Raw genomic sequence first — 10,499 nt, 5'->3', positions numbered from 1 at the left:
CGTCATGGAGGGGAATTCCAATTTTGATGCCAGGAAAGTATTGAAAAATAAAGGTAAATATGACTTGAGATAATATTGTATGTCATTAGCAAATTGGCTATAATTACATCAAATGATGTTAGATTTTAGAAATTATGTTTTAATTATGTGTATTTGGGATACATTGTATGCTAGCTGTTCAACTGGAGTTAGCATGCTAGAATCCCTGGTATTTATGACCAAATACTGTGAAAATGTCATTCCCACCGCACCTCATTACCAGCACATAAAGAACTGTAATGGTAAGGACAGAATGTGGTGGTAATGACAAAATGTATTAGCTCATACAGTTTTACTTACCTTCAGACCCGAAAAGACACAAATTACATATATGATCATGGTTAAGTTGAAATTGAACACCTATTTGCTAAATAAGACCATTGCATGTTGTATTATGTTAGGAAGATTGAGTGATTTTGTTGTCTAATTATGTGACTTACTATGGTTATTACTGATTTAAATAATTTATTTCAATTTGTTCTATAAGATGCCCCCTAAATCAACCAAGAAGAGGACAAGAACACACTATATATACACAAGTATGTGGACATCCCTTGAAATTAGTGGATCGAATTAGTGGATTCGGCTATTTCTGCCACACCCGTTTATTGAAAGGTGTATCAAATCGGGCATACAGCCATGCAATCTCTATAAACGAACATTGGCAGTAGAATGAACCAAACTGAAGAACTCAGTGACTTTCAACGTGGCACCGTCATAGGATGCCACCTTTCCAACAAGTCAGTTGGTCAAATTTCTGCCCTGCCAGACCTGCCCCGGTCAACTGTAAGTGTTATTGTGAAGTGAAAACGTCTAAGGGGGCAACTCAATAATTGGACGGTGTTGCTAATGTTTTGTACACTCAGTGCACGGTGGTTGGAGAGTGGTGCGCGCACTGACTGAATAGCATGTCATTGCCACTAGAGGGGGAAAGGAGGGTTACAGTCTAAAACAACGGAGATAATACCCAACTGCCGATTCCAACTTGAGCCCATTCTCCTTGCAGGAATGGAAAGAGCGCATCCGCGCGGCCTCAATGTTATTTTTCCATAGAATACGCGGCGCTTTAATATGAAAAGGAAAGTCACTTCTCGCTGAAGTTTTGGTAAGTGTGATAGAATATTTCTCTGGTCTCAACTATTTTAGCACTTTCACAGTTTTGTCGACTCTCAAAGTTTGAACATATCAATTGAACGGATCAAATAGGCTACTTTATTTAAATAACAAAACGTATTTGAATTAATTTAGTCTGCAAATATGTTTTTCGTATTCAGATCGATTATGATGAAATAAATATGGAAAAGCAACTGGTAACCTATTTTAGATACCTTGGATTTGGGATCACTCTAAAACATTTTGATTCCGTCTGACACGAGGAACACGGCATAGGCCTACCTCATGCTTTAAAACTCAAGCAAATTAAGGAACACACGATTGTGTGGTCTTTAAAATGTCAGTGCATCCACATTTGGTTTCCTCAACATCTGAGAAATGTTGTTGCACATCATCATCTTCTCCCTCCCAACGGATTTATTACATCACTGATGTTAAAATACGGTGCCACCTAAAACGTTGTGCCACTGTGTCATTGTAAGATCCCTATGCTAAACCTTCTACACACATTCAAAGGGGGGCAGTGAATGGGAAGCGGTATTAAAATCCAGGCATCATTTTCTTACTACTTTTTTTACTGCAAAGTTAGGAAAAAGTCATTATGTGTAAATTATGGATGTAGTTATAATTTTAGCATATAGGGGATATCTCCTGGGAAACATACATTACCCTAAAGGTTTAGTTGGTGTTTATGATTGATTTGTTGTACTTTTACTGGCATTTCTCCCTTGTGTAGGCAGGCTAGAATGCAAACCAATTGAATTTCACATTTGTTTTTATTAAACCAAAATAACATCGTTGTGATTTGCCTTGCAGTTAACCTTGGTTGGATATGTTAATCCAACATGGGTGAATGTCACAATAACAGCAGCTTCTCCATGACGCAAGACCTGCCGGAGAATTGTCCTGACTCTTTCAATGCCAGCTACGAACTGGACTATGGAGTTCCACGGGAGGAGATACCCGATACAACGCAGAGCTGTGCGTTTTTTGTGGCCACCATTGTCATAGCCATGGTCCTGGTCTGTATCATATTAGTCTGTGGCATTGGCAACTGTCTGTTCATTGCCTCTCTGGCGCGCTACAAAAAACTCCGTAACCTCACCAATCTCCTCATTGCTAATTTGGCCGTGTCGGATATTCTGGTGGCTGTAGTGTGCTGTCCGTTTCTGTTGGATTACTATGTGGTGAAGCAGCTGTCATGGGACCATGGGCTTGTCCTGTGCGCCTCAATCAACTATTTACGCACGGTGTCCCTGTATGTGTCCACCAACGCGCTCCTGGCAATCGCAGTGGACAGGTGGGTGAGGCGTTTGTAGGTTCATCCCTCGCAGTCACAGAACATAGCAAACAGTTTATCCATATTCACACAACAGAAAATTAATCCCACTATTACCATTCTGTCAACTAAATCTTCATCTGATATTTTTTGGGGGTCAATTTCAAGTCCATATCTCCTCCTTGTGAACTTTTTATATTTCTCATAAAACCTATAATGTACAGCTATAAACATCTCAGGGGACACATATTTTACCTACTTTCCTAGCAACATGTAATAATACAGTATATACGCACTTTGAGCATAAGGAAATATATAAATGCTATCAATTATTATTATTAATAACAACATATCCTATATTGTAACCCTGAATAGTTACAATGTCAACCCACACACATGTTCAGTGCTCTCATATCCTCAGGCCAACACTGATGTGTGCAGCAGTGCCCATCTTCAACCGTGGGTGTGACAGGATGATATTTGCCATGTTTGTGCTCCCTCATAAGCCTCTCTGTGTGTGTATGCGTGACGTGTGCATGGCAATGAGAGTCCTATTTTTTTTTAGGTGGTTGTAAACAGTTTACGTAAAAATACATGCATGCAACATCAAATCAAATCGTATATGTCGCGTGCTTTGTAAACAACAGGTGTAGACAAACAGTGAAATGCCCACTTTTCCCCGGGCGCCGAAGACGTAGTTGTCTATTAAGGCAGCCCCCCGCACCTCTCTGATTCAGAGGGGTTGGGTTAAATGCGGAAGACACATTTCAGTTGAAGGCATTCAGTTGTACTACTGACTAGGTATCCCCCTTTCTCTTTCCCTTACTTATGGGCACTTTCCAAACAATGCAGGGAGATGGAAAACAGAGAAATACTAGAAAAGTAAAACATGTAATAATAAAAGCAATAAATACACAATGAGTAACGATAACTTGGCTATACGGGTACCAGTACCGAGTCGATGTGCAGGGGTACGAGGTAATTGAGGTAGATAAAGTGCATTCGGGAAGTATTCAGACCCCTTGACTTTTTCCACATTTTGTTACGTTACAACCTTATTCTAAAATGTATTAAAAAAATGTTTTCCCTCATCAATCTACACACAATACCCCATAATGAAAAAGCGAAAACAGTTTTTTTTAAACATTTTTGCAAAGGTATAAAACATTTATGAAATATCACATTTACATAAGTATTCAGAACCTTTACTCAGTACCTTGTTGAAGCACATGTGGCAGGGATTACAGCCTCGAGTCTTCGTGGGTATGACGCTACAAGCTTGGCACACCTTTATTTGGGGAGTTTCTCCCATTCTTCTCTGCAGATCCTCTCAAGCTCTGTCATGTTGGATGGGGAGCGTCGCTGCATAGCTATTTTCAGGTCTCCAGAGATGTTCGATCGGGTTCAAGTCCAGGCTCTGGCTGGGCCACTCAAGGACAATCAAAGACTTGTGTCGAAGCCACTCCTGCATTGTCTTGGCTGTGTGCTTGGGTCATTGTCCTGTTGGAAGGTGAACCTTCGCCCCAGTCTGAGGTCCTGAGCGCTCTGGAGCAGGTTTCCATCAAGGATCTCTCTGTACTTTGCTCCGTTCCTCTTTCCCTCAATCCTGACTAGTCTCCCAGTCCCTGCCGCTGAAAAACATCCCCACGGCATGATGCTGCCACCCCGTGCTTCACCATAGGGATGGTGCCAGGTTTCCTCCAGATGTGACGCTTGGCATTTAGGCCAAAGATTTCAGTCTTGGTTTCATCAGACCAGAGAATCTTTTTCTCATGGTCTGAGAGTTTTTAGGCCTGATTGGTGGATTGCTGCAGAGATGGTTGTCCTTCTGGAAGGTTCTCCTATCTCCACAGAGGAACTCTGGAGCTCTGTCAGAGTGACCATCGGGTTCTTGGTCACCTCCCTGACCAAGGCCCTTCTCCCCGATTGCTCAGTTTGACGGGGCAGCCAGCTCTAGAAAGAGTCTTGGTGGTTCCAAACTTCTTCCATTTAAGAATGACGGAGGCCACTGTGTTCTTGAGGACCTTCAATGCTGCAGACATTTTTTGGTACCCTTCCCTAGATCTGTGCCTCAACACAATCCTGTCTCGGACATCATGGCTTGGTTTTTGCTCTGACATGCACTGTCAACTGTGGGACCTTACTGTATATAGACATGTGTGCCTTTCCAAATCATGACATGTGTGTGCCTTTCCAAATTTGAATTTACCACAGGTGGACTCCAATCAAGTTGTAGAAACATCTCAAGGATGATCAATGGAAACAGGATGCACCAGAGCTCAATTTCAAGTCTCATAGCAAAGGGTCTGAACACTTATGTAAATAGGTTATTTCTGTTTTTTTATCTTTAAAAAATTAGCAAACATTTCTAAAAACTTGTTTTCGCTTTGTCATTATGGGGTATTGTGTGTAGATTGATGAGGGAAACAATTGATTTAATCCATTTTAGAATAACAAAATGTGGAAAAGGGGAAGGGGTCTGAATCCTTTGTACATATACTATATGTATGTACATATAACTAGGAATAAAGTGACAGATAATAAACGGTAGAATCAGCATATGTGATGAGTCAAAAAGGTTAGTGCAAAAAAAGGTCAATGCAGATAGGCCTGCTAGCTATTTGTTTAACTATTTAACTATTTAGCAGTCTTCTGGCTTGGGGGAAGAAGCTGTTCTGGGTCCTGTTACTGCTCACGATACATGCCAGCAAACATAGACTGAAAACCTTTGAACATGAGTGTGACAGTTAATCTGCTTTCATCACATCAATTTACCTATTTTCATTTCACTCTAAACTAGACCAAAAGCCAGTTGAAACAAAGTTTTCAAAGTGGCATCATTCTGTTAATTTCCCTCCAAAATAATGAAGTCAAATTAATCATGACCAAAAAAAGGTTCCACAAACTTAACCTAGATAAGAAAATCACCTTACTGTCATCACAGAATGCACATTGAATGCATGAATAGGAATATACATCGTTATCCAGAGTAACTAAGATATGATATAGCGAAGTATTTGTTTTATAACAATGACAGATAGCCATGTTCTGTGGTAACATAACATTCCCAGTGAAGTAAGAGCAATTGAGCAACACCAATGGGTTGCCCACCGAAAATCCATCACCTGCTTTAAGTTAGTCCTATCACACTGCCCTTTTAGGATCATATAGGAGGAAGTTACTTGGACAAGGCTACGTGCTCCCATAAATCATTGCTGACATGCCCAATTATGTAAAAATAGCTATTTATGAAGATGGATAATCTCCCATCATCTCAAAATGTTAAGGAATTTCCAAATTCCCCATTATTGCTATGTGCAGAGTTTGCTAGGAAGCCAAGAGACGCTAAGCTACATAGTATAACTTCAGGTTCTAGATATTAATAATTTACCCTAGTTTACAGTCCCAAAAATTAAGTTCTTCTACATTGTGACAGATTTTATAAGATCGTCCAAGAACATCCAAGATCATTCAATATCCTCAGAGAGATCACTTGGTCTTTCCAACTCCCTGGCATTAAAGCTTGACATAAAACCCCTTGACACTCATAATTCAAAACTTCCAACTGGTTTCTATGCATTGTCTGTCTTTTCCTTGTGTTCCCAGGTACATGGCCATCGTCCACCCTATGAAGCCTCGCATGAAGTACCAGACGGCCTACAGCCTGATCCTGGGCGTGTGGATCGTACCCATCGTCATCTCCGTCCCCTCTGCCTACTTTGCGTCCGAGACCACATACCCGCGCATCTCCAGTCAGAGCCACAAGACCTTCTGCGCCCAGATCTGGCCTGTGGACCACCAGCTCTACTACCGCTCCTACTTCCTCTTCATCTTCGCCCTGCAGTTCGCCGGGCCCGTGGCCATCATGGCGGTGTGCTACGCCAGGATCTTGCGGGAGCTGTGGTTCAAGAGCGTGCCCGGCTTCCAGACAGAGCAGATCCGGAAGCGGCTGCACAAACGTCGGAGGATGGTGGTGGTGCTGATTCTGGTGCTGGCTGCCTACGTGCTCTGCTGGGCACCGTACTACGGCTTCACACTGGTGCGGGACTTCCACCCCACCCTGATCTCCAGGGACAGGAACTCCCTGGTGGCCTTTTACATTATCGAGTGCGTCGCCATGAGCAACGGGGTCATCAACACGCTGTGTTTCGTGAGCGTCCGCAACAACGCCAAGTGCATGCGGACAGTGACCAGGCTGCGCTGGAAGTCTGTCAAATGTGCAGCGGGAAAGACGGTGGATGAGCACACCTCGTCTTTGCGCGTGACAGAGGATGTTGACTGCACACGGCTGAGATAGAGACGATCATCTCAGGATCGGGCCTCTATCGAAAGGTAGAACCAGCAGTAGACTAAGTGGATTCTGGGAGGTTGCACACTTTTCCCGTTTTTTAAGATCCAAAAGAGTGAGATATAAGATTGAGTCAAGGGAACGGTTTGGCGTTGGACAAGAGGTTCAGACTGCTTGACGCAGAGTAGTGCTGCATGATAATGGCAAAGAAATTTGATAAAACAGTCATTTTTCGGACCAAATATTGCGATTGCAATTTGACTTGCGATATACAGTAGATCAAAACACTTAGTGAATTATATTATTTATATTAAGAAGCAAAGTGGAAAGCAGAATTGTTCTTATGCTCTGACTGCATTTGACCTAACAGAACAGCATGCAACCTTAGAGTGAATCTAACAGCGAGGAGGAAGAACTGCACTGTTCGAGTAACAGGGGTTAGGGCTTTGTATGTGGGAAGAATTTTGATGTGAATTGTATTAATTGTGCAGCCCCAACGCAGAGTGACAATGCCCTGCCAAGTTCACACGGGCACAACGCCTCACATTGTCACTGCTACCATACCACGGAGGCCATTTTGAAAAAAATGAACGTTTCATGGAATTAGAACTTCTTCACAATGTGGAATTACTCACGAGGAGGGCATTCGACTTTGAAGGGATTTTGCCTGTATTTATTCAAGAGGCTTGATTTGATGTAATCCTGGAGGTTACTAAACAAACAGGTTATTTCAAGTCTCTATGTCTTACAATAAATAATTGATCAGTTTGTAGTGTTTTATAAATACACATTTGTATATGAAATATACAACATCGTTTTTAAATAATAATAAGAGTGCTCTCTATTCTTCTTTTTAAATAAATATAATCCAACCGAAACTAGCAGATTTATCGAATCAAAGAATCTAAGATAAATCTACTGTGACGTGGGACGAGCTAGACAATTAAGAGTTAGGATAGATCAAGATGGATCAATTAATTAAGAGATGCTTTCTTGTATGACACTTGTTTTACCATACATACTCTCAAAACACAAGATTGAATAACATTCCATTCACAAATCCAGACACATTACTTTACTTTGACATTTTCTAACATGCCATTCTCCACCAGCACCCACACGACAGTGCTCTTAGTGCAGGTAATCATGAGACCAAGTGGAGAATACAGTGTAGTGGAGCACCATTAACAAATAACATAATCCCGTAATTAAAGTATCAGTCTACCAAATTGGCACAATACCAATTAAGCATTTCACTGTAAAGTCTACACTCGTTGTATTCGGCGCATGTGACAAACACAAGTTGATATGACATTGGCTACCGGAGGGGTCACACTGTAAAGCCTAGCATGTGATAGGAGTGAGATTGGGGGGAAATAACCACTCCAAATTGGTGCTGGTCCCAGATCAGCTTCAAAAGCATGGGAGGATATTTTGGTGACGTCGTCGCTGCTTCTCTCGCTATCAATGAAGTTCACCTCAGTTTTAATCTGTAATGTCAAATAAATGGCTGAAAGAAATTCCCTAATGATAATCTGTTCAATTAGAGGGAGAAATAAAAAGGTGATTTGAAGTCTTGAAACCAGCAGGTTCATATTGGCGTTGAAATTCCTCAGGCTACTTTTCAGTTCTCACTGCTACCTTTTGGGATCTCAAGGATGACGATAACAATAAAACCATTAGGTTTAATCAAAACTATATTTTAGGAGTAAATAAATGACGGAAAGCTTTTTTCTTTCTCTTTTACAAAATTGCTGTTAACGTTTCCATATGATAGCGCCATACATGGGGACTCTTACATTTGTAATAGCATCATTTTTTGTTTGTTGCCTTGCTTATTATGCTACGAGACCAACAGGAGGCTCTTCTCCAGTTAGCTTGTACTTGTTATGAGACATGCGCTTGGCATTTGCAGTAATTCAAGTCAGAACCCTTACCACTTCTAGGCTCGAATTAGTCATAGATATCCAACAACCTGCCCCCGCATTATGTATGTTTTTCCAGCAGGTTCCAGAAAATGTGAAAGGAGAACATGCCATGAAGGATACTTTCAGTATTTTCACCGTATGAACATTTAAGAATATATTTTTACAATGTATGGAGCTGCGTTTACCTGTTTTTGCGATGCTGTCCACAAAAGAGGGTGAATTGTGAGGGAGATGTTATTAAACCCGCTACCCGGATGAAAAACACGAGGCCGTCAGGCTGTGTTTTTGTTTATGAACGCATGTGGATTGGATCACAAAATGAGTGGTCAAACTGGACGACAAAATAAATAAGTTGTATTGGAACCATGAATAAGGAAGTGAATGTGTCCGGTTCAGAATGCTTTACAGTGACCAAGTGAGGGATCATCATTCAGCATACAACAAAGATGTTCAAACTCATGTACAACTGCATTCTCATCTTGTGTATTTTTACAAATCTTTCTACATTGAGATAATGAATATTGTTCTATAAAAGCATATTTACTGTAGAAAAACATGACACTGGCATTGAGCATACAAATCATGACAAACTACTGTAAATTAAACACATTTCTACTGGTATTATACACTATTTATAATGCCTTCAGAAAGTATTCACATCACTGGACTTCTTCCACATTTTGTTGTGTTACAGCCTGAATTTAAAATGGATTAAAGAACTACATTTTGTTGTGTTACAGCCTGAATTTCAAATGGATTAAAGAACTACATTTTGTTGTGTTACAGCCTGAATTTAAAATGGATTAAAGAACTACATTTTGTGTCACTGATCTACACACAATAACCCAGAATGTCAAAGTGGGTTTTTAAGAATGTTTTACAAATGAAAACAAAAATGGCTGGAATGGCTTGAGTCAAAAAGTATTCAACCCCTTTGTGATGACAAGCGTAAATAAGTTCAGGAGGAAATATTTGCTTAGCAAATCACAAAGTTGCATGGACTCACTGTCTGCAATAATAGTGGTTAACATGATTTTTGAATGACTAGCCCGTCTCACATACAGTGGGGAGAACAAGTATTCCCTCAGTAAGAGAATTGAAGATGGGTCGTGGCTGGGTCTTCCAGCATGACAACGACCCGAAACACACAGCCAGTGCAACTAAGGAGTGGCTCCGTAAGAAGCATCTCAAGGTCCTGGAGTGGCCTAGCCAGTCTCCAGGCCTGAACCCAATAGAAAATCTTTGGAGGGAGCTGAAAGTCCGTATTGCCCAGCGACAGCCCCTAAACCTGAAGGATCTGGAGAAGGTCTGTATGGAGGAGTGGGCCAAAATCCCTGCTGCAGTGTGTGCAAACCTGGTCAAGAACTACAGGAAACGTATGATCTCTGTAATTGCAAACAAAGGTTTCTGTACCAAATATTAAGTTCTGCTTTTCTGATGTATCAAATACTTATGTCATGCAATAAAATGCAAATTAATTACTTAAAAATCATACAATGTGATTTTCTGGATTTCTGTTTTAGATTCCGTCTCTCACAGTTGAAGTGTACCTATGATAAAAATGACAGACCTCTACATGCTTTGTAAGTAGGAAAACCCTGCAAAATCAGCAGTGTATCAAATACTACTTCTCCCCACTGTATAATCATCTGTAACGTCCCTCGGTTGAGTTGTGAAATTCAAGCACAGATTCAACCACAAAGACCAGGGAGGTTTCTCAATTCCTCGCAAAGAAGGTCACCGATTGGTAAATGAGTAAACATTTTAAAAAGCAGATGCTGAATATTGAACATGGTGAAGTTATTCATTAGGTTTTGGATGATGTATCAATATACCCAGTCACATGCGTCTT

General features: G+C 40.9%; 1 protein-coding gene across 1 annotated transcript; it reads left to right on the top strand.

The window, feature by feature from the left end:
• The first annotated feature begins 1,983 nt into the window (after positions 1–1,983).
• LOC139568762 (prokineticin receptor 1-like) lies at positions 1,984–9,430 on the top strand. The gene is made up of 2 exons (XM_071390821.1): positions 1,984–2,452; positions 6,038–9,430. The coding sequence occupies exons 1-2, from the start codon at positions 1,998–2,000 to the stop codon at positions 6,726–6,728; spliced, it is 1,146 nt and encodes a 381-aa protein (XP_071246922.1). The 5' UTR covers positions 1,984–1,997; the 3' UTR covers positions 6,729–9,430.
• Positions 9,431–10,499: the final 1,069 nt, after the last annotated feature.

Source organism: Salvelinus alpinus, chromosome 2 (assembly GCF_045679555.1).
Source record: "Salvelinus alpinus chromosome 2, SLU_Salpinus.1, whole genome shotgun sequence".
In the NCBI taxonomy this organism is placed as follows: Eukaryota; Metazoa; Chordata; class Actinopteri; order Salmoniformes; family Salmonidae; genus Salvelinus; species Salvelinus alpinus.
This window is presented reverse-complemented; position numbering and strand designations above follow the sequence as displayed.

Bases quoted from the DNA above. Each gene is read 5' to 3' on its own strand.
- LOC139568762 (XM_071390821.1), top strand. From the start codon at position 1,998: ATGGGTGAATGTCACAATAACAGCAGCTTCTCCATGACGCAAGACCTG. The intron at 2,453-6,037 runs GTGGGTGAGGCG...TTGTGTTCCCAG, and splicing joins CTGGCAATCGCAGTGGACAG to GTACATGGCCATCGTCCACC.